This window comes from Trichoderma gamsii (assembly GCF_001481775.2).
Source record: "Trichoderma gamsii strain T6085 chromosome Unknown Scaffold_15.2, whole genome shotgun sequence".
NCBI lineage: Eukaryota > Fungi > Ascomycota > Sordariomycetes > Hypocreales > Hypocreaceae > Trichoderma > Trichoderma gamsii.
The window spans coordinates 531,294-555,568 of NW_020171352.1; the positions used below are offsets into that span (position 1 = coordinate 531,294).

General features: G+C 48.5%; 5 protein-coding genes across 5 annotated transcripts; 3 read left to right on the forward strand and 2 right to left on the reverse strand.

Annotated features, from left to right (window-relative positions):
* Window positions 1-666: 666 nt before the first annotated feature.
* Window positions 667-4,171, forward strand: TGAM01_v205073 (hypothetical protein; the record flags this gene model as incomplete). Its single annotated transcript, XM_018803473.1, has 6 exons — window positions 667-1,145; window positions 1,209-1,857; window positions 1,934-1,966; window positions 2,021-2,451; window positions 2,502-2,756; window positions 2,830-4,171. The coding sequence occupies 6 exons, from the start codon at window positions 667-669 to the stop codon at window positions 4,169-4,171; spliced, it is 3,189 nt and encodes a 1,062-aa protein (XP_018663170.1).
* Window positions 4,172-5,193: 1,022 nt separating this feature from the next.
* On the forward strand, window positions 5,194-7,317 carry TGAM01_v205074 (hypothetical protein; the record flags this gene model as incomplete). Its single annotated transcript, XM_018803472.1, has 1 exon — window positions 5,194-7,317. One exon carries the CDS (start codon window positions 5,194-5,196, stop codon window positions 7,315-7,317), a length of 2,124 nt encoding a protein of 707 aa, XP_018663169.1.
* Window positions 7,318-11,026: 3,709 nt separating this feature from the next.
* Window positions 11,027-13,561, reverse strand: TGAM01_v205075 (hypothetical protein; the record flags this gene model as incomplete). Its single annotated transcript, XM_018803471.1, has 1 exon — window positions 11,027-13,561. The coding sequence occupies one exon, from the start codon at window positions 13,559-13,561 to the stop codon at window positions 11,027-11,029; it is 2,535 nt and encodes an 844-aa protein (XP_018663168.1).
* Window positions 13,562-20,851: 7,290 nt separating this feature from the next.
* TGAM01_v205076 (endopolyphosphatase) lies at window positions 20,852-23,155 on the forward strand (the record flags this gene model as incomplete). Its single annotated transcript, XM_018803470.1, has 2 exons — window positions 20,852-21,047; window positions 21,264-23,155. The coding sequence occupies 2 exons, from the start codon at window positions 20,852-20,854 to the stop codon at window positions 23,153-23,155; spliced, it is 2,088 nt and encodes a 695-aa protein (XP_018663167.1).
* Window positions 23,156-23,904: 749 nt separating this feature from the next.
* TGAM01_v205077 (kelch repeat protein) lies at window positions 23,905-24,267 on the reverse strand (the record flags this gene model as incomplete). The annotated part of the gene is made up of 1 exon (XM_018803469.1): window positions 23,905-24,267. The coding sequence occupies one exon, from the start codon at window positions 24,265-24,267 to the stop codon at window positions 23,905-23,907; it is 363 nt and encodes a 120-aa protein (XP_018663166.1).
* Between the last annotated feature and the right edge of the window lie 8 nt (window positions 24,268-24,275).

The window sequence follows — 24,275 nt, forward strand, 5'->3', positions numbered from 1 at the left end:
AAGCTACATGTAGTCGCTTCGGTTTGCAATATATAGCGGTGCTGAATTGCTGACTATAGTCCTTGTGCCTATTCATCGGATGCAATTGACGCGTTTTCTGTTTGCTTTGCATATCCTATTTCAAGTTTCGCATCGTTGGCAATGTGATTTGGTAGACATAGGCATGGAGAGAAAATCATTCCCAGAGCTGATAGAGCCTATAATACACGTTATAACTAAACTGGTACTTCCAGGGGTAACTGCTCCACACCGCTTCACCATCCTTCAGACACTTTGTCAGTACACATACATACATACATGCATACATACATCAGTACTGTTGGGCGTCGCTTTTATATAATTCATTAGTGCCTGCAGCGTCCAAAGCCAATTGGCAGAGTTGCTGCTCGCTACCTGAGCCCTTAGGCAGAAATTGTCAAAACACCACTTCACATTGTACCTGGTACTTGATGTAGGCACGTAACTCCCATCCCAGAAAAGTCACGCCGTCAGTGCATATGCTACTGCAAGAACATGCATACACCGAGCACGGCTGTCCTATAAAACACGCTGCCCCTCTTGTGTCTTGCACCCGATCAACGCTGTCCTTTGTCGTTCCAACTCGTGTCCGCGGCATCAAACGCTGCCTGCCTCTATTCAATAGACCGCGGCGGCACGGCGACATCAATGTCTGACGGGCTCTCACAGCCGCTTGACGCGGTCTCGGGCCCAAAGCCCGGCAGCGACAGCATGAATGCGGAGCGCCTCGTGAGCGAGCGCGGCGGCGAGGCGGCCACGCTGGATTCGGATTTCTGCAAGGCCCTGCAAGGTATCGAGACGCACGGCTACCTCAAGTCGTACTTTACTCTGCCCGAGCACGCTCGCAGCGGCCTGTCTGTATATCACGTCGGCGATATTGCTCTGCCTCTTGGAGAGATTCAAGCGCGTCAGATCATGGGCCAAGCGAAGCCGCCCGGCCTTGACATTCTTCCATGGGAGCTGAATTCCACGCAGTTTAAATTGGATTACAGCGTGTGGGAAGGCCGCCTCAAGGCTTTATACAGGCACATTGCTCCTGGCCTTGGCCAAGGTCAGGACTGGATAGACTCGATCCGCGCAGAGCCCAGCGCAGTACTGCTCATGGAAAAAGGAGCGGCTCCCGATCTGTGAGTCGGCTCCCTTCAAAAAGAAGTGCATGTTGATGTAATAAAAGCTTGACGATATATCAGTGGTTATAACCGGGATGGGGCAGGATATATCATGGTATACCTGCCCACTGCAGACCTCCAGGGCGGCAGGATTGTAACCGAGGTTGGCGGCCGAGCAAAGATTGTGTTCAATCCCAACAAGACGGAAGAGCATTTTGCTAGTTGGTTTCCGAGTTCTAGGCCGCAGCCCGTCAAATCAGGACGCGCTCTGGCGATACAGTTCACCTTCGTTCCGATAAAGGGCAACATCAGTGGAACCGCTCTCCTCTGGCGGAATGAGACGCGAGCAATCCGCCATACCCTCAAGCGATGGCTTTCCAAGGATGCTGGATCCCGTGAGAGGGTTGCACTCTATCGCCCCATCGTTCGCAACGCCAGGAGCGGCAAGCTATGTCTAAAAGAGCTTAGAATGGCAGATGATGGCCAACTTCAGATTCTTAACAAAATATCTGATAATTTTGGCTTCAAACTGTACCTCGGGCATATTGAACGTGACCAGAAGCAGCGTGAAGATAGCGGCGCCTATGAAGACATACAAGGAGGCACTCGCATCGCAAAACTGTTAGACTTGGATGGGCGCTTGGTGACCAAAAATCTCCGCCTTGACGAGGCTCACGTCCCTAAAGGGTTCTTTGATTGCATTCGTAATTGGGAATCACTGTGGAGCCAGGTATGTTCATATTGCAAACGTAAATCCCCGTGTCAAAAGATGCTTCACTAAACTATGTTTGCTGACTCTCCTTTAGTCTAAGTTGCTGGTACATAAAGGCTTTATGGAAGTAGGTTCACTCATACACGCGTGTCCCATGGACAGATTTACTAAGTTTGCTTAGTTTTTTGTTGTTGTCCCCTGCGATGCGATAGTACCATTTTTCGTCCAACGTGGCGGCGACAATGATCTTTCGGCAAAGGAGGGAATTCCAAAAGCACTTGGCGCGTACGCCAGAATGTGCCTAAAGAGTCAATGCTCGAAGAGCACGCTTTCCGTGTTCCAAGAATTATGCGAGCTTATGTGGGACCCCCCACGGAATGCATCTGAAGGAGACACGCAAAGCCTTTTCTCAAAGCATAAGCCAGAATTCCACAAGAATGACCTCATTGACGTGTTCAAGGCCACAATTCAGTTGAAGTGGTATCCGTGGTTTGAGAAAATAGCCGCTGCCCACGAAGGAGCCTTGTCAACATCATTCTTCGGCTGGGTGCCTGAGTATTTTCACAGAAGCACTGTGAAAATTGATAAATGGTTTGGGCCTCTTGAGAAAGGGTATGTGTGGTGTTATGCAAGACAGGGTTCATCAGCACTGACACTCGCAGGTTATCTGCCGCGGTTCTCTCATACCCTCGAGCCAAACAGCAAGTCAGGGCGGTAGAGACTCTGTTTCCCATCATCATGGCAGACACGGGCCGACTGGTCCCCTGCCCCCCCGAATGCCTCATTCGCTGGGCTCGCCAGGTGCTACAGGAGTGTATCAAGACTTGCGGATCTAAAAAGCTCGATAGAAAAGATGGGGAAGCATTAGTCAAGCTTGCTCTGTACTTTGACGATCCGATTGCTGTTATATCACAAGTGTGCGTGAAGCGACTATTTTATCCTATTCTACCTTGTTTGGCGCGCCGTGAGCTGACTTGATTGATCATCTAGGGGGAATGAAATCGATCCAGGAAGTAAGCCCGACGCGTACCTTGGGTTTATCAACGAAATAGACCTTTTCGGCCGCTACGACTGGATCTCGTACGAACAGTCACGGGAGCTCTACTGCGAGGCTTCAAGAGCTTTTATAACGTCAACGGCCTTTGCACAGATTCACGGTAAAGAAAAAGATGACAGCAATGAAGCAGACTTCCTCAGTCGCTTTGTTTTTGGCGGATCTGGGGCCGAGTTTCCGATGGAGCACGATGAAAGTGGCTCTGATGATGGAATTGCGGATGAGATGATGGATTCCGACAATGATTTCTTGGAAGATTATATGCCAGGTGCCCGAAATTACATGCCAGATGGAATTGACTCTGACATGGACCTGGATGAGCCTGGCTTGGACCCGTGGGGATACGAGGCGCATAGCCATAACCATAACCACCGCGACTACAAAGCATACAAGGCATATCAAGAATTCGAACTGAATGGCGGCAAGCCAGAGACTGAGGTCGTGGAAAGTCAAGTCCAGTCCGCGACTCTCGGCCTTTGGCTACAGCAAGTCATGAACACGAGCACAAAATACGACGACATATTATCACTGGCTCTTTCCAAGATAGGCGAGGTGGCGCCACAAATATCCAGCGCAGATTTTCACACTTTGTGGTTTCCTGTTCTGCGGGCGATATCTCCCAAGTTGGGTCGTCTCAGTCTTGAGAGGGCCAAGGATTCCAATACGCTGCTTTGGCGCAAAAGCATTTATACCCTGGTCAAAGCCTATCTCGACAATCATGTGGGGAAGTGGCCTCGGCGTCCTAAGCTCGCGCAGAAAGGGGTTGAGTGCGATTGTGCCGATTGCAAGGGGCTCAATGTTTTCTTGGCTGATGTTTCGGTGAAAACCGGGCATTTTCTTGCAAGTAAGAAGCGGACCACTCATCTAGTAAGGGTCACTTCCAAAGAGGACACCGATATATACACTGAACGTAAGGAAGTCGAGGGAAATCCCCAGAAGGAGGAGTTAGTCTTGACAAAGTCTCGAAAAAAGATGCTTGCGACGGCTCGTATGGCGTGGAGAGAACGCCGGGACGAAGCAACCAAGCAGCTGGGCACCTTTGAGCAAAAGCATCTTGCGGCCATGCTGGGGCCCGAATGGATGACGCTTTTTAGCATGGCGCATCTTGGGGGGCCTAGCTTGAGTGATTTGGATATGCGGAGGGCGTTGAGGTTGAAGACTGAAAGGGAGAACATACCGAGGGGGCCTGCTTATATGGATCCTTCGACGATTGCAATGTTCTTTGGTGGTCTTCCTTCTATGAGTATGGGGGAGAATTACAATTACATGTATATTTGACATGTTGTTTGGGTCTTTGAGATTGATCTATGGATTTGATATGATGAATGAACATGCCATTACACCTTTGTTAAGATTATTGTATGGACGTTAGTGAAGATCTAGCTTGTAGCCTGTTGCGATGATTTTAAAGAGGCGATTTGAGAGGCATCTCATGTGATGAATTTTGGAGGGAATGGAAGAAAACGGTATATCTATATTGAAGCAAGGAGGTTGTAATATACCCATTTACTGTGAACAACTTTACAAAGGGTTGAATGTTGTATTGGAAATTGATGCGTGCATATATGTGGCTTGGGAAAGGTGATGAGCTAAGTATGGCACTTCTGGGGGAAACGAATCTCGATAAAATACCGCTAGTGATGCGCCCAGCGTCAAACAGCTGTGTATTTTATGAAGTTACTAGATATACTTTGCGTCATGATACTGCTATTATTATTGCGCAAATACTATCACATACCAGTTCATCAGCATTTTTTCCTAAAATTTTACCACAAGAGGGCAACCGAGCTTCCACTTAAATACATTTGTGTAGATACCTTATCTATATGTATGTATGTAGTCTTAATAGTTCGACGGAGGGTCACCACAGGGTCGCTAGAGGATCGCTAGAGGATCGCTAGAGGATCGCCAGGGAATCGGCGGGGAATCGGCGGGGTCTATTGGCTCCACGCAAGCTCCACACGACCAGACTCGACACAAGTGCATCATTTTAGGCCTTAAGTTCACCTTGAAATAGCAAGGATTAATATGACAATAATGGCGAATTATTAAGGCTGCTGTTGAATATGCTAGAATATAATAGTTGTTTCTTTATCTGCCTCCGGGATGTCTCCATAAAACTTAAATCGATCCACGTGATCCGCGCACAAATTAGCATAAATTGGCCGACGACAAAAACCTTTCATACTTTCCTCAAAGTACACCACGTACGACTGATCAAAACAACGTTGTAACGAAGCCGGCATAGCTGCAGCAGGATATCTGCGAGCAATAAATTCCACTTTCTCATAACGGACGCCATGAATGCCAGTCACAATGCCTCGCCGTTGAAAGAGCTTCACAGCGACCTCGCCTGGAAGTACAAGGCTCACGCCTCCAAAATCGAGACTATATGGCGCTCTTTCAGCAAAGGCCAACGGGCGCAATGTCTCAAGGCTGGCGCCGCAGATGGAGCAGTGCTTAAGCACTCCCAAGACACATCTCTGGGGAATGTCTATAAAATTGTTGCAGAGCTGAATTTGCAGGACATCACAACAGAACCCGAATTTCTACTAGGTCACCTCAAGCATCGTGCCACAACGTCTCTTTTCCAACAGTACTGCGATGGCGCCCTCGGCACCCCAGGTGACCGAAACTTTATTCTAGAGATGATGACGAAGAAGAACCTTCGCCACGTCGACTCGTTTAAAAATAGCTACACATTCTTCATGGACGAGCGATATGGAGATTCATTCAAAATTGTGTCCAACCGCGAAGAAACACTGGCTGCTTTTGGGCCGGCAATTCGGGCTGGCCTCTGTGTTCCTCAGTCGACGGGGGAACTCATTCTACAGAGACAACTCGTGCTTTTCCAGACTCTCAATATCCTGATTGAGGATATTCTCGACCTAGGCTCTGAAACGAGGTCGAAAAATGAGCGGTCCAAAAAATCTGAACAAGCGGCATCAGCCGCTCTTTCGAAGCTGACGATCCAAGAGCGGCCGAAGAAACTTTCACTCCCGGATTTGATCTCGAGTGCTCAAGATCAGAAAAACAGTCTTGAAGAATTCCTAAGTCTCCTCTCCGCTGAGCCAGTTGTGCTTGCTCATGCCGTCAATATTCGGTTCTTCAGCCGGCCTGAACTTGTCATAGACGGTAAGGGTCGTCACCTGCCCGTCTTGTCCGATAAACACATCAGTGGCGCACTCTTTGAAGCAATTCACAGCTCAATCAAAGGGGCCAGTGTGTGGAATTACATATGTCACCTTCTTGATCTCTTGAAAGATGCAGCCGCTGATAAAGTCTACCGACCAATTATCCTTCAAGAAGTTTCGAATATCTGCCATTTGGAGTACAGCCGTGCCCAAGCTCAGTTTATCAGGCATGTGCAGACGGGCATAGGCGCGAAATATTTCAAGCGCGTCGCCAATTCTTACGACAGTGCGGGTAACGCAAAGGTCAATATGAAGATTCAGCCCGAAGAGCTGACCAGAGTTGACCCTCAACTGCACTATGTTTTGCGCTTGTGTCAATCCCAGACCAATTCCAGTAAAGCAGTTGAGTGGATCAAGAAGCTGAGCGACCTGTATGAGTCTCACCCCATTGATCGGGAAACTTTACAGGAAAGAGAGATTGGTGCGTTGGGAGATTTGATTGTAATCACCGCATTTATGCAAGATTTATCGCCAGTCATCTCGATGCCTGCCCTCTCTCGCAAAAAGGGCCAAATGTTCGTATCACGGTCTCAAGAGTTGGATGTCGAATTGAACAAGCTCCGAGACGAAATAGACTTACGAGAATTTGCTGTACCGATTGATAACCTCCTAGAGGCTGGAATGACGAATGGAGCTCTGACCAAGCTTGACCAGTTTGTGGTCAGCAAGACTGGTTCGAAGATGGGATTCCTATACCAAGATCTTATGGAGGATTGCTTAGCGGATCTTGAAAACCAGTATCGGGCGACAAAAGCAACATTAGAAAAGACGCAGTTCATCCCGCTTCCTACGACAACTCCTCCTCAGTCCGTAGATGAAAAAGTGGAACTGAGAAAGGTCAAGGAAAAGACCCGTCCCTCTCAGTCAACGATATTTGAGATTATACAGACTCCAGAGGCGCCCAAGGAAGAACCTGCCCTGTCGGCACAAGTATTCAAAGTCAGCCAGCCGGCAAGCCAGGTATTCTCCACGCTCTTCAAGAAGTCTGAAGCACGAGGCTCGATCAGCTGGGTCGCCTTCGAAAGTGCCATGGCTGAGCTAGGATTTTCTGTCATGCCAAAGTATGGCTCCGTCTACACATTTTCGCCGCCTGATGGCATGAAAGAGAACAAGTCTTTTACAGTGCATCGGCCTCACAAGTCTCGGATAGAAGGATATCTGATCCCGATATTTGCGCGCCGGTTAAAGAGGACATATGGATGGAATGAAGGCACGTTTAAAGCTACATGAAGCAAGAGAATGCTGCGGATGATTTGGCTTTGAAATTTTGCTTTGAGAATTGCTGTACTAAGCGCAAGCTTATTCAAAAATCCCAATTTTACTTAGTCTCGTAGAGTATTAGTACTTGAACCGCGTACTCACTTAGGAATCAAGGTAACTACCTGTATCAGAGTGGATGGATGCCACGTCAAGTAGACTTGATGGTAGCTGAGCTATGACTTGGAGGATCTTCAACAATAACAGATGCTGTATTTTGCTTCCCATTAACACAACGCGCTTACTGAGCTATACTATGAACATCCCCTGGACGGTCCCCCATCCCCGCTACACATATCCCGGCGTTTAACGAGGAGCGAGCCCCCGACAGCCGGGGAGTTGATTCCGGCAGCAACCGGCGCCGGGAACGCATTCATCATCAGTTTCTACCTATGTACTGGGTAGAATGGTTGGTGGTGGGCACGAGGTCGTCACACCCTGGGCTTGCTTTACCAACGCGGCGAAAATCTGACTCCAGTCCTTACTTACAAGTTATCCGTGTCTCCGTGTCTCCGTTCTCTAGCCACTCCCCTCCACCGTTGTCAAGCCCTGGCCACGGAGACCTTATTTGCAGCACACCCCTCCTGCTCAGCGCGCAGCATCCCGCGCTGCATATTACTGCAGCGCCCATTTACAGCATATGCGAAAAAACAGCTCTAGAGACGATCCGCATCCACCCTGAGCCTACGCGTATATCTTCGCGTCCTTCCTAAAACGGACTTGGTACCTATGCAAATATGGTCTCAAAGACATACAATGGGCTCTTACTCGGTAGAGCAGCAAACTTTATTGCATGGTAGCAGCTCAGCCAGTTACTGATGAAAACAGTACTTGACATTTACTCGCCTGTAGTGAGGCAGATGCTTCGGATGACAAAGCACAGCCGCTTTATCAACATGAAGTCTCTGAACAGAATCTAAACCGGGACTGATCATTTGCTAATACATGTAGCAATCTCATCGCGGAGTGTTATAGATGAGGGGTTTCTCCATGGCAGATAGCACGGCCAGATGAAGAATCGAGTGAGAGAGGTATATTTCCTGTTTTGTATCACCTACCTAAACAATGCACCGATTATGGTCCTTGTAACTCATTACCTCTCTTGACCCTTTGGTCGTTGAAGGTGGTCAATGATGGCTCAGGGTCTTCCAGAGCCTCAATCGAACTGTCACAGCCAAGTCATCTGCACAGGCGGCCGATGATACTACCACCTAGCAACGACCACCTAGCAAGCTGAACACAACCGGGGATGGCAATGAGAAATCTAGATTCGGCTTCGGAGCTAACCGCTGAGCGCTTTGGAGCCGTCGCGTCACACGCCCCTACATGAGGCTGAGGCTGGCGCTGTGCATTTTGATCCGTGTGCATGACAGGGACACTACTCGTATACTACACAAGTACCTAAGGTAGTTAATGTGCTGGCAATCAGCCTGAGAGGAATTGCGCTAATGCGGCTGCCTTTTTCTGCTCTCCATAACCGCAGCGCCCTAATGCGGTTGCCTTTTGCAAGTAGCATTGATATCACTTATACTACCTTTGTTTTGCAAGTTTGTTTGTTTCATCATCATGGCGGCAAGCCTCCTGGGCAGGTTGTCTACATGTACAAAGTACTAGCTAAATACAGGTACAGGTAGTGGATCTTGTGTCTTAGAGGGCGGAGCTTCTATAGCTCAGATCCTATTAGCTGCATCCCAATTTGGCAGATGTTGTGAAACATGAAGTTATCCAGCACCCCAATTCTGTTATCCAGCATTCTAGCAATAGCATCTATATACCCATGTAGGCAATAAGGTACGACTACTAACCTGCTACTACTTAATATTATTACTACTACTGCTGCTATTTTTCAATGTTTTTTGTAGTTGTGTTATTTAGAATAAGAACTGGCTGCCTTATTAAGCTACAGCTGAGGTGCTCGGATAACTTCTAGTGCTCCGAGGGCTGTGACTAGCATCTGGCATGGCGCCCACGGAGAGCATCAACTTTTGTCCTAATGGTGCTCAGGTCCCCCTGCTGCTCTTCGTGGCTGGATCAGGCGAGGTAGGGAGTATGGAAGTTGTCTAAGAAGAGTGAGACAGCCAAGCAAAGCGGCCAGGGGGACAAGGGGGGACAAAAAACACCGCCGGTCTGCTGCTATAAACTTGTATGCGATAGGCGGCGATGTAATTTGTCCACCGCTTGGGGGGGTGCGCTGCCTAACTCTTGGACGGCTCGAACGCCGCGGATGGGCATCGCTAGCGCCAGTAGCACAGGCATGCGACAGGGCTCCACCGTTGTCAGGAATCTAAACCCGCCTTTGAGAATTTGGGTATCACCTCATGCGGTTCATGGCTGGGCGCGGCCTTCCAGCAGTTGGTCCTTCAGGAGTCTCTAAGAAGGGCCTCTATCTTGGCTTCATGTGAGAATTCAACGGTGTTAAAGACAGACGGCCGTGGTTACTAGTGATAAATACATGTTCTAGTCTTTTAGATGACTGTGCCACGTACTTTAGTGAACGTTATATAATTGATGGTCATGTGCGTGTGGTCCATTTCGCTGTGCATATGACGGTGGTTCAAGGTTCAGAGGCGGTGCACAAATTAAATTAGATTTCTATCTGTGTATAAACTGCGAACGCACAATGTGTCGCAATTTTGTAAAGCGAGCCTAATTCAGCATATGTCCTTACTCCAGAGATATCCTATTATAACCAAAGTTGCTTCATATTCCCACGCTTATGCGTCTATGCCGTTGTACTGTCGTAGTTGGTTCGTGAATAGTGCAGAATTAAAGATCTATATGGAGATCTTTGTTTCCGTTTTGATCATCTGTAGCGTATGTATGAGCATTGGCTGGTTTGACGCCCCATGTATGACCATGTTCATGAGTGCATCGTGTCCAAGATACATACCAATGGCATCAAACTGGGAGCCCACTCCCAAAAGGATATAGTCCTGGTCAGACGTGCTGTTTTTCTTCTGAGGCTTTTGGATCGTAAAGGAGTCGCGCTTTGGATTGGCTGCACTCTTGCCTGTTTGCGCTGGCGGAGGAGTGCCACATCTCGCTTTGTGGCTCTGTGTATCCGATACGTCCCTAAGTGGGATAGAAAAAAGTTAGTGAGAGGAATTGTCTTGTCCTTAGTGGTAACTGGATGTGCAATAGCATGGCGCATTGTCTTCTTCCCTAGGTCTGCCTTCTGGGAGCGAGCTCGCAGCTTGGTCCGATCAAGTTCAAAGGGCAGCCTAGGCAGGAGGGAACAATAGAGAAGAGATATAACATGGATCAGGATGACCTTCAACAAGAAGAAAGGATGCATATTTGAAGAAAGACATCGAGACGCTAGGGCAACTGACTGTATGAAAAGTCATACTTACATAGAGGTCGTAGCCGCAAGGTTTGAGGAAGCCATATTCCGAGAATTGTAAGGATGTAGCAAAATGATATCTTTAACAGCACTAAGAAGAAAAAGGCTCTTTGGCAGCAAAAGATCTAATATTGGAGTGTAAAATGATCAAGGGACAATCAGTTGAAGGGCAGGGCGAAGAGGGTTATATAAACCACTGAGCACTTGATATATAGCTACGAAAGAACGGACTATTTACCTGCAGTGGGTGGGCGGGTGGCTGGATTATATCTTCATCCATAGTTGTACGTTAAAGTGAAAGATGTAATGTATGAAATCGGGCGGACCAGATACCGGTAGTCAGGCAATGAGCAAGAGGCCCCCAATGGCTATCAATTGAAAGTAGAGTATAGAAATCTTCGCGGCGTGTAAGATCTTGTGCACACCTACAGGGTGAGCTGCCGTCGTAGCTTTAAGTCTTTGAGTTGTTTGCTCTTTCAATTGTCCAAGCCATGACGCCGGTTTTGCGATCTTCTGTTTCCGTATCTGAGCAAGCGATTTCTCCATTCGGTTCATATTTCCCCGCTCACTGTATATTTGATCTTGCAGCAGTGAAATCTCGTCGTCAAAATTCATGTTAAGCCCAGCGGGTTGGTTCAACTTCGGGAAACCCTGAGCTCTCCTGCCTCCGACCATGATATGTTGCCCGCAGTCTGCGGGGTTTGTACCGGCCATGGATTGTTCATCTTTATTTCGTGCGTATCCCTCATCAGCGAGGCCTAGTTCATTGATTCTTGAAATGGAATCTGTATGCTTTTGAGTTGCTGTACTTAGAGATGTGACTACCTTCTCAGCCTCTTTTATGAGTCGTTTTCGCGTCTGATTCAAGACTTCAATCTGGTCTTCAATATATCCTTTCTTTTGGATCAAGCCGTCTAGCTTCATCTCTAACTTGTTCACATCGCTGTTGATATCCTGAAGGGGCAGCTTAGATACTTCAGAGCACTGATCCAATATTGACAGTCCGAGTGATGCCTCGATAAAGATACTCCGCTCCTTTGACGTCGAGTTCAGAAAGCTTGCTGCGCTCTCCTGGCTCAAAACAACTGTCTTGACATATGTCTTGTAGTCGGTGCCAAGCAGGTCATTGATAGCCTCCTGCGTCGTACGGTTGAGTGGATGCTCGAATTGAGGCTGCGGTTCACCGTGCAACGAAACGACGATGCGGTTGCCAAAGTTCTTGTGCTTGCGATATCGCGCGATGGTGTATCCATTGGCGAACTCGAGCACAACAGAGCAGTTCTTGCCCACATGGTCATTGACGACCTCGTCAACCTTTAATCCGCTGCGAACGCACGATCCAAATTGGCACCAAACCATCGCCTCGACAAGTGTGCTCTTGCCAGACCCGTTTTTTCCGACCAAGAAGGTCAATCCTCGTGGAAGATTCTGTTCAAAGTCGATAGTGGTGGTTGTCTGCACGCCAAGGAAGTTGGTGATAGTGAGCCTGCGCGGTTCGGCCACAAAGACATCAGTTGATGGCTCAGTTGCGGTCTTCGTATCCGTAAATCGTGTTGACCTATCGAGGAAGTCTTGGTAGCTAACATCAGCCTTTTTATCCTGGTCGGCCATTTCGCGGGAGGCATGGATTATACGTTGGCCAACCCACGTTAACTCATCCTGTCGCCTAAGAAGAGACTTGTCCAAGTCTAATGATTCGACATACTTGCGAATTTCCCCAGCGAAATCGAGTTTTTCAGCTCCTTGGTCAGACTCAATGTCAGAATCTAAAACTGCGTCAGTCGTTATGCCTTCGCCCGTCTCATTCTTGGCAGGCTCCTCCGAGAGCTGGACGGCGGCATCACTGGCTGGCACCGATGCGCCGAAGCCAGCCCGCAGAGTAAATGCTACGGGAGCCCAGTCTCGTACACTTCGTACTCCTAGGGACAGAAGATTTTCGCGAGCTGTGACGTAGTTGTGATGGGTAAGCTCGCCAAGGAGCATGACATGTTTGCCCTCGATGGCACCTTTATCAATCTGACCATCAAGAAGTCGGCGTATATCGGCCGTTATGTAGTTAACCGCATACGGGTTGATAAGAAATTCGTACTCGAGCGTTTCTGGATTGAACAAGACGACACCTCGTTGCTCGTCGTTGAGATCGGCCCAATTCAGCTGCAAGGGGGAGCCAAGATACGTGATGCTTCCTCTCATGTCGACCGGGCTTTTGTGCCGAGTTTGTTTCTGGACAATGATTTGATGACTGTGAAAATGCCCCGTGAATGTTCGGGCTAGAGAAGCAAACCGATCTGGGCCTGTCAAGCCGCGATGCGTGATGGAGCTTGCCGCGTGGGGTTTGTTGACGTTGGTGTTTACCACATATCGCTGCGTGATAGCCTTGTTGATGGCGAGATGAGCAAAAACAACCGTCTTGCTCGCCTCACTGGGGCCAAGAGAGGCCACAGCCTCGGTCAGCTCATCCTGCTCCTCGCGGAACGGCAGCAGCAAGACGCTCCGGCCGTCCCATTCAAGACGGGCAATGCTGCTATGCAGCGATACATAGGGGGCCAATCGGTTGATGTTGAGAGCGTCAAGAGCTGTAGTCTGGTAGTCGCGGCGGTAGGCGAGATCATGATTGCCCAGCAAGACGTGCACTCGCGGCACGATATCGCTGAGGAGGCTGATGAAGCGGTAGCACGCAGACAGCACATGTGTTGACTGCATCGTGCGGCTGGTCAGCAGGTCGCCGCAAATCACCACCCGCTGGACCTGGTTTCGCTTCGCCTCGGAAGCAATCCATTGCGCCGTCTGCCAGATCCGGTCGAGGTCTTGGTGCTTGAAGTGGAGGTCGCTCAGAAGCAGCCATCGCACTGCTCCGGTTAACGGCCTCTGCATCGTGAATGGTGATGGATGATGTTTTTACCGATGAAAAGTTGGAAAAGAAAGGACACTTCTGTCCATTGCTATGATGAGCATCGTGTGTTGGTCTTGGAGATCTGTAGCGATATGTTGCCAAGCTCTTTGCATTTGAATGAGAAGTTTATGGCTGGCTGGATGAGATTTCTGCGTGAATCTTCACATCACTGGATTTAATATGGAGTACCTGGCATGTATGACAGGCCTCAGTTCTTAGGTGCTAGTGCTAATTATTATAGGCCAATCAGAGAGCGAGGGGCATCCGTACAGGGCTGCACAGTGTACATGCAAACTCTTTGAAATCTTTGAACGCGAACAAAATTGACTGGGCGTTTCGAGGTCAAATGGATGACAAAACTCATATAATCAATTTCCATTACAATGTTTTGTCATATAGAGAGTCATACTTTCGAGTTAATTTTCAAGTGGTCACTTCTTATGGCCATTCCTCAAGACAAGTTTGTGTCTTGTTCATAGTTCTCACGTTTGCTTCCTTTATTCTATTCGCATGCTGATAAGACCTCAAGTGCTCTCGATTCGAGGTTTTTGTGAGATATTCCATGATAGATAAATGACATACCAATATCGATTGCATGCACTTTCTACGTTTCTTCCGTAGGCTTTCCTTCGACTGCTGGTGTCTCCACTCAACCAGAACATCCACCTTGTTAGCTGATAAAAAGTTCACTAAGAGCGGCCCCTTGTGTGCTAGCACTAATCTTATTCTAACTCCAGGTGCTTGAAAGCTTGGAGCTTGAAAGCTTGGAGCAGCTTTGAATGTGATATCATGGATAAAGGAACTGGTTTACGGTAAAGGTTATCCAGCATCCCTGTTCTAGTATCCAGCAATCTAGCTGGATAACTTAAGGTAAGCTACTACAATAACTTCGTACCTGACAATCACGTCGGAAGGAGAATGGACCAATCCCAAGAACGGAAGACACGAACTATGACGAGCAGGAAGTTCAAGCGCGAAGAGCACAAGCCGTTCGTACACAAGAACGCAAGGAACTGGAGGCCAAAGAATACCACAAGCGCTTGAACGCTGCCCAGACCGAGAAGGCGAAGAACAAGAACATAATGGAGGCGAACATCACTCCCAAATAGCGTTCGAACGCCATGCGCTCGCCCTTCACGAGCACCATAGGCGTGTAGTACTGCTATTACCGCTGCTACAGCTGGGATGCTGGATACATGTAAACTTCAAGGCCTTCAAAACCACATTGTTCACTTAGGTGACTCGCAGGAAAAATATGAACTGCCATAATATGTGACATTTATTCTTTATACATCTTCTTTTTCGTAGGTATCCAACAATCTAATCTCATTGTATACAACATTGAGAGATGGAGTCTCTAGATGGACTTGATCCCCACCTAAGGCGTGTTGTATACACTGAACACGCTCAACCAACAACGACAACACCGTATCAATCTATTAATAGTACAGCATTGGCTACAACATCCCATTGTCTTTATAAACGCTCGTATGTAATGCCTGACTTTATAGGACAGAGAGTATCGCAGTCTCGGTGCTTATATCGAAATACTAGCGCTCGTGGTTGAGTCTTCTAAACAAAGGACAGTCCATTAGCTTCTCTGACAAATATAAGAAAACTCTCCAATGATGGCATGATATACCAGCAATGGGGAATTGCGAGCCAATTCCAAGTAGAAGACGGCTCTGGGATTTATATTTATTGCCATTCGGTGTTTCATTTGTAGTGCTGGCACTGCTCGGTTGTGCAGCTACGCCGCGATTCGTTTGGGGTACGGGAGGAGGCGAGCCACTTCTTGCTGTGATGCTCCATGTGTCCGCTGCGATACTAAAATAAGACAATAATGAAATTAGACGCGAAAAGCCATGTATGTAAGACTAATGCACAGTAGATAGAAGGCTGCAGCTGGTAGTTTGAAGTAGGTAGTAAAGGTAGTAAAGGTAGTAAAGGTAGTAAAGGTAGTAAAGGTAGTAAAGGTAGTAAAGGTAGTAAAGGTAGTAAAGGTAGTAAAGGTAGTAAAGGTAGTAAAGGTAGTAAAGGTAGTAAAGGTGGCGAAGGCGGATGTAAGTTGAGGAGAGAAACTTTCCCTAGGATTTGTTTAGAAGTGTAAAATAAACGAAAGATGAAACACAATTTAACAATAAGACGTTTTCTATGACTTACATAGATGATTCGGTCACGGAGTTCTGGTCAGCCATCTTAAAATATGGTGTTTGAGAATGAGACCTCAATATTCCGTTCGAAATAAGAGGGGTGAAATAGTTATGGTGGAAAGCTAATGTTCTTCGCGACAATGGACTAATCATACTCGGACTTCGAGGGGAAAGCCAAGGTATTTTATAGGCGAAGACGAAGAGCCAACCGCGCCATATGGATGGTCGTCAATTGTCTCCTGGGAACGGCAACAAAGCTGTCCTGCTATGATGGCTAGGCTGACATGGTAGATAAGCCCGTAAGGGCAATCAAGGCAAGGCAAAAAATCCGCGAGGACTTCGAAGATTCTCGCTGCGGTTATCCTGCACCTCTGCTCTATCCATGAAAAAATCTCCACGTACTTGTGGCGCCTCCACCCCCATGCTTGCTCAATCCCTGGCTGTTGGATGGCCCATTGGGCTGGCGTGAGCGTGCGGATGCTTTCGTTGCAATAGAGCCGTGCCGCTGTAGAACGGCGCAAGCCGATTTGTCTGCGAGGTTTTGTAATATGGGGTATTGCCTCCGTACCAGCATCCATCCTCTACCAGGTGCCTGAATCCGTTCCACGCCGGCGCTGCCAATGGGAAAGGCGTGATTGCCTTTTTATCTACAGTGGGGCACGGCAGACAGACTTAGATGAGCAGCCGGCGTGGACAGGCCCAGGACCGGTACGGAGTGTAGGGCCGCTAGTAAGCCTCATACTATTAAATTAATGCAATAATGGTACGCGTACTAGCAGTACGGGGATTCATATCCAGATAGCCCGCATCAACGCACTTGCAAGCTGCCCTTGCTGACGATCCATGGCACAAGCGCTGCCTTTGCCGCTACTGTGAAGTGCCATCCTGGTCATGATTGCTTTTTGTGAGAGTCCTCGAGCCCAACTTGCGCCTAATTCGGAACGATCGAATTGGCCTAAATTTTCCAAGAGTGAGGCGAATGCAGCTTATAAAACCGCGCCCTCACGCACTATGAGACTCTTCATTCATAGTGATTAACGAATCGCTGATCGAAGTCTCAAGATCGCTACGGCTGGAATCTTTGAAGTCTGCGAGAATCGCCGGTAACTTGGAGTTTCTGGAATCAATTCTAAAAGAGGGTCAGGGCATTCATGAGCAGTTCCTTGAGATTCATCCCTATCATCTCGCCGCCACCTACTTGGACGGTGGCAATACATGCTGCTTATTACTCGCTACACTCACAAATCATTTGGGTGGCCGATATCCTGTCGCTCGCAATAATGAAGATAGCATGCGACATACTGTCTTTGACTGTTTGGTAATATCTGTATTACGCTCACATACCAGCGTCGTGCCTAAGCATGTCAGTTCTGGCTTTGCCAATATGAAAAGGTCTCCTGGCGAAGAAAAAGATACATGCGGTCGATGAGATGTAGATTCTCCAATTGTTCAACAGCTCTTTCAAAGAGGCAACTTCAGTATCTCATTTGGCTGGAAGCATCCTTTTTGCCATAGTGCTGTTCAAGCTGTTTGTCATGATCTCATGGCCATTTTTCTTCCTGGCAGTTACAACCAAAACATTCATCAGTCCAATGGGATTGTTTATCCGACGTTGCGGGAACTGTGGTGCCAAAGTAACACTCGGGACCCTTCATTGAACGGTAGTCTTGGCATACTATTTGGCGGCGTCGGGCTTCGATGGAGAGACGCTTTTGGCGCTGTCGCGGTACTCACATGTCTACTGAGGCTAGGAGCCAATGGGTTCCAGAAAACTGATGTGTCAATCCACGAAGTCTTGGGGAGCTCATCCGAAGACGTGTGTCAACGGATTTATGGACGCCGATGAGTTTATACAGACAATTCCATCTGCTGCTCTTAATCTCTTGAGGCCAGAGTGTCAGATAGCGTGGGATTGTATGCGTGGTATTATGCGATTGGCCAAAGCTGGCAAAATTCGCCGCACGAACAAGTCTTCCATACCAAACTCTGAGATTAGAGATCACCCTAGTACTGATTATCCGCTTGTTTCGATGAATACTGATGATGAGGAAAAATTGGATCGAGAAAAGACCATCGGTTACAAAGGTGGTGAAAAGGACCATTTGATTGAATCAGGACATCCCAGAAGATCCTTAAAACGCGAACATGAGTATTGGGAGTTTCCATGCGGAAATTCTCAGCTCGGCCTCGTATGGGCAGTCGCTCAAGCAGAGATGCTTACATACAGAAGAAAACTTGACATCAAGCCCTGGATTTCGGAAAACTTTTCCATGATGGCACTGAAGCAGTGGCTAGAGGGCGAGTCAAAGCAACTCGAGATGCCTTTAGTACAGAAAGAGATACTGCGAGAAACAACTCCCTGTGGGTGGATTTTCAACAAGAATTTCCCGTTTTCCACTGCACAGTGTATAACTAAGCACCTTGAGATCTACATGAGTATGCATGGAAACGCTAAACATGTTGGTCTTAAAGTCATACAAGAAGTCGGCCAATATTTAGAGGATTTGTTGGGCTAGAGGCCATCTGCAGACTGATCTCATTGACCGCTGAGTCCTTTACAGTGACAAAGATTGCATGGCATCAGTACGTAATCGATAGTAGAAGCATACATACAATCAAATGGAAATTTACTCTGGGCACTCGAGGCTACGCATAGCGTTAATCACCGCAAAGCTATCTCTTCAAAACAAATCATGTAGCCACGAAAAACCATGGGGAGCCATCACGGAGAATAAAGCTATGGCTCCCCTCAAACGAGCGGCAAATATTTCGTCTAGCAACGATAAAACCCAAACTGCGACGTATCTGTTATGACGAGAAAGCCTCACACCTGAATCAGGTGCTCATGTTGAGTGTGTTGCGTGATGAGAAAGGAAAGAAAAAGGAAACGGGAAAAAAAACTGATGAAAAGTGGAGGGTTGAGAATGGGGTACAATTTGGGACTAGCGTAGGCGGTGATCTTGAGATGGCAATTGTGCCGTATTTTTGGTAGCCCGCGGGGCTCAGAGACAAAATGCCTGGGAATTCCATGAGAGGTGGTTTATTCTGGCATCGTTCGTGTCGCTTGGATAGAAAATGGCGGTGTTCATTCCCTAGGCAAAATGATATCACTGTGTGCCATCCAAGAGGGATTTACCTTGGCCCTGCAGCTGTCTTGAGATTTTTGACGTCTGGGGGTCTCGCAAAGCTCTATGACTGGACCGAGGACTGCAGTCGGTATGAGACAGCTGAAAGCTGAGAGGTGATACAGTGGCAAAACCCGTGAGCCGGGGGATCTACAATGGAGTGGTTGGTTGGTGGGGGTGGCAGCAGATATATAGATGTGTGCCCATGATGGGACACATGCTGGTGGTCGTAGTACGACTTCAACCGAAGCGGCGGTGGCTGCTGAGTGAGTGGTGAGACATCAACTGCAAAGGGTCTTAAATCATGCATGGAGGTTGAGACCAGGAGCGTCATACTGTCTGGCGGCGTTGTGATCTGCGAAGTGGTCAAATACGCCAGCAGTTATTGGGGATTTTGACTGTTGATCAGGCATCATCTCAGCAAACGCAAAAGCCGTTATTTTGCGCAGTCTCAGAGCCGCATACAATTTCTATGTGGTAAGAGCACATGCACGCTCCCGCAAAGTGACATCAGCTCTGCAGTAGCCAGCGTCCAGCATCGCAACCCCCCATGGTTCTGGATGCCCTTTTCGTAGGTCTGGATGCAAATCCATTGGTGCACGCGACCGTATATTGAGGTGCATCCAACTGCCGCATGTCGCGCGCGTCATCCGCCCACTGCTTTGAAAATGCTCAGGTGAGCCCAGATGGATGCGCAGCCACGACGTTCAATCCTCCATTTTACTGTATCACAGCATGGGGTGAGCAACACACACAAGCTCCAGCTCAAATAGAGAAATAGATCGAACGACATGGCAAGAATAGAGTGGAGAAAGGCAGCCAGAAATCATTTGCATGAGGAGAGATATAGGTGGCTTTTTTTTCCTCTTCTCCATCCCCTCACACGCAGAGGCAGAGTCGCGTGCTCACGCTCTAGCAGCTTGTTCGCTGCACCTGGTGGCACGGTGGGCTTTGCCTGAGGGCGTCTCGTCGCCGCACGTGGAGGCGGGCCGGCGTCGAGATTGGCTCTGGGCGACGAGACGAAGGGTCCGGTTGCTCGGAACAGTAGGCGGGAGCTAGACGCAGACAGACAGCCATGGCGGTTAGCGGAGAGAGCGTGAGAATGAGAGGTGAAGAGTCGAGCAGTCAGCCAGCCGATGGCGATGAGGTTTTGCAGATGCGTCTCTCTGGTTGGTCCATGGCTGTGAGCGTTTGAACCGCTAAGCTGTCTGTGGAGACGGATGGATCGCATCTCGGACAAATATATTGGATCAGCAGGACCCTGGCTGGGCCATCAAGGCCCTTTTCTTGCTTTTGGGGTGAGAGAGCCGTGGAGAAGACGGGGAGCGATTTAAACGAGGAACTGGGAGGTAATTATGGGGTGTAGCACACGATATTTGTGGTATTAATAGAGATGAGCACACGATCTCGCGACGCAGTCTTGTTCTTGTCTGCTCTCTTATCCCTCTTGTTCTTGTTTTGGTAAAAGTCTAGTCAAAGCTGTCCGTTCATCATTTTTCTCTGCTTCCATTCTGTGCTCGTCACTGCCTACTACAATATTTAATCATATGAGACTTGACTGTCTCAGCGGGCAGACGCGGCCACAGCGGAAAAAGTTTGGGCCATCCAGCTGGCTTTGCCCGATGACCTCATAGGCTGAGCCTGTACACCAACTTGCTTCCCGCCTGTCAAAAACTCTCCTCAGCCCCTGGACCCTTTAAAAAAAAAGATCCATACTTCTTGGCTGGGCAGCCTCGCCAGAGTCATGCATCTTTAAGCTCGGCGTTTCTCAGCTCTTGTTTTTATTTTTCCTTGTTTGTTTTCTTCCTGGTACATTTCTTCTCTTTTTTACCACCACCTATTCTGCATTATTACCTCCTTCGCTCCGCTAAACCCTGCGCGCATTCAACCAACCAACAAACCGCATCCCTACGATACCCTATTTCTACCTACCTAGATTCTGTGCCAAGAAAAACATCCTCATTTGGCCTCCTACTACTATTTCTCTCTTACGATGCCTCGCCAATATGGCGGCGGCGGCCCACGCCATCAAACAAAATGTCGACTGATGCTGCTGGCCCTCGCATCGTGGAATGCGGGCGTCCTTGCTTTGCCTGCAGCATCTGGTCTGGACGACCAAAAAGTCTTGAGCCCGATTGGGACTGAGGCTGCGTCACGGAAATTGAACGGCCGGTTCCTGCATATTTCAGGTGCGTCTAATTAGAACTCTTGCGCGTATCATTGGCACACACACGGCACACAAAAAGCTTCTTTTGCGTTATCTATGCGACGCTTCTGGATCCGGCAACCTGCATCGCATCTCTGCCACCCACCATTCGATCTTGTCTCTGCAATCCACCAGATGCAACATCGCATCGATCTGCCATGATTGGCGGCATCTTGGCTGACTTTGGTACCTGATGCAGATTTCCATCCCGACGAGCTTTATCGAGTGCACACCTCCACCGAGGAGAGCGTCGCATGCCACCGCGGCAAGGGACTGGCTGGATCGTACGGCGCTGAAAAAACCGACTGCGACTCGCCCTTTTCGCTCGTCAATGCGACCTTTGCCTGGATCGAAGAGAACCTCAAGGACGACATCGACTTTGTCATCTGGACCGGCGACTCGGCCAGGCACGACAGCGACGAGCAGAACCCGCGCCACGAGTCTGAGATTCTGCGGACAAACCGAATCATTGCCAACAAGTTTGTCGAGACTTTCTCAACACCCCAGCATGGGCTGAGCATCCCTGTCGTGCCCACATTTGGCAATAATGACTTTCTCCCCCACAATATCATGCTGCCAGGACCCAACAAGTGGTTTGCGGCTTACAGCGACATTTGGAGGCGATTCATTCCCGAAGAGCAGCGCCACTCATTTACCTTTGGCGGCTGGTTCTACGTCGAGGTCATTCCCAATCGCCTGGCGGTTTTTAGCTTGAATACAATGTACTTTTTCGATCGAAATGCTGGTGTTGATGGTTGCGCCCATCCTTCGGAGCCTGGCTACAAGCATCTCGAGTGGCTGCGCGTGCAGTTGCAAATCTTGAGAGAGCGAGGTGTCAAGGCCATTCTCATGGGCCATGTACCGCCTGCACGGACGGAGAGCAAGCAAGCTTGGGACGAAACTTGCTGGCAAAAGTATACGCTCTGGCTGAAACAGTATCGTGACGTCGTTGTTGGCTCTCTATACGGGCACATGAATATCGACCATTTCTTACTTCAGGATGTCAAGGACTTGACCCCTGAATTGGGCCTAGACAAGTCCTACGCCCGCGGTTCTCCAGATGAGAGTCTATCAATCTCGTCCAAGGAAGATTATCTCCAGGAGCTGCGAGATGTATGGGCCGGCTTGCCCAAGACTGTCGCTCGAGAACTGGACGAAGAGACAAGCGCTGGCGATGATGAAGGAGCAGAGTCTGATAAGAAGAACAGGAAAAAGAAGGGCAAAAAGCACAGTAAAAAGAAGAAGCAGCTCCGCAAGATTGGCGGTAAATACGCCGAGCGGTTTCAGCTTTCTTTGATTAGCCCAAGCGTTGTGCCGAATTATTTCCCCACGCTTCGCATTGTTGAGTACAATATTACCGGAATCGAAGACACGCCTGTGTGGCGAGATACATATGATTCGGCCAATCCCTCTTCAACTCTGGCTTTGCCGGAGGAAGACACACGCGACTACGACAACTTGGGAGAAATGCTGGTCGAGATTGTTAAGAAAAAGAAGGGCAAGGATTCCAAAGGCCCTCGTAGGCCACCCAAGGACCACGATCTGATAGTTCCTCTTGACCCGCCTAAGAGCTCGCTTCCGGGACCTGCCTATGCTCCCCAGGTGCTTACCCTGACTGGATACACCCAGTACTATGCCAATCTCACCCACATAAACGACGACATCCCTGATGACGATGTTGTTGGCTTTTTGGACATCCTCAGCAAATGGCGCAAAGGCAAGCATGACCACAAGGAGCCCAAGCACGGAAAACCGAACCCTCGCGACTTTGAGTACGAGGTCGAGTACAGCACGTTTACCGACAAGGCCTACAAGCTACCTGATTTGACAGTAAAGAGCTTTCTGAGGTTGGCCTATAAAATGGGCCAGAAGGATGTCAGTGGCAAAAGCGAAGCATATGACGCATACGATGAGGAAGAGGACGAGGAGTCCGGCACAGACGAAGCTGTACATGGTGCTCTGGAGTCGACGGGGAAGAAAGATAAAGGGAAGAACAAGAAGAACAAGAAGGAAAAGAACAAGACTTGGCTGACGTTTCTGAGTCGTGCTTTTGTTGGTACGGTTCCTAAAGAGGAGCTAGAGAAGATGTGATTTGAACGCTCTGCATAACGCTCTGTTTCCTTTGTTTATTTCTTAATACTCTCTCTCTCTCATTGTCATTGACCATGACATTTGGAGCAGATGAGTTGCACGGCATCGGCGTTTGAATTCATTTCAATTTGATCATTGGGTGGTGGAGGGTCTAGCATTGTCTCCTAGGCAGGCTATGTGGTGGATTAGGAAACGGCTTTGAAGCGGCTTTTTGTTTTACACACATCTCACACCATAAGGATTGCGTTATCGTACTGGAGTACCTTTCTTTACGTCGGGCCTATGAGGCTATACATTTATACCCCTGTTTGTGTACTAGTATCACGGAAATTTTGGATATAGCATTTCTTATCACAACAATTTGTTTGTACAATATTGATTTGTTTAAATGTTTATAAATGTTTCATGACGTCATTTTTATCCTCGTAGTGTTGACGATCAATTTTGTTTCATTTCCCTTGTAGAGGCAGATAGAGTACCCGTGAAACGCAGATCCCACGTAAACGATCGTATTGAGTGGCTGAATTCAATTTTACTCGGTGGGGCATATGGTATAACAAATTATGAAATTAAGAGATAAATATATTGGGTATTTAGTGAAAGACATGTAAACGCCGTGGCATCATAGCCAACAATTTGACCTTGGAAGCGATCGTGGTGGGTGATGTATTGTAGTTCAATGAATTAATCGTGATATTGTCTTTCAGAAATTGTTAGTTATCACAGAGATCAAAGCAGGTGAGAGCAATTTAGACATACCATGACGTTAGAGGTCGAGCCTGAAGACCTTCATGAGATGGAAAGGGCGACAGCTCCTGCGACGAAGGAGACGTGATGGACGGCGATCGAATTGAGATTGAGGCGTCAGTGACGTCGCTGGCACTGTCGTCGTCCAAGCCGGTCTCTTTGAAGATGGATTTCCGGCCTCGCTGGAGGTTGCTGTCGGTGCGGAAAATCATGGAGTAGAGACCCTCGCCTTCGCGGAGGCGGTCTTGAGTTCGTTGGGAGTTGAAGGTGGGACGGGTTGGATGTGAGGCGGTGCCGGTTGACGATGGCACGGAGAGCATGGTGGTGGAGGTGGTGGTGGTGGCTGGAGTGACGGCGGCGTTCATTGTGGAGA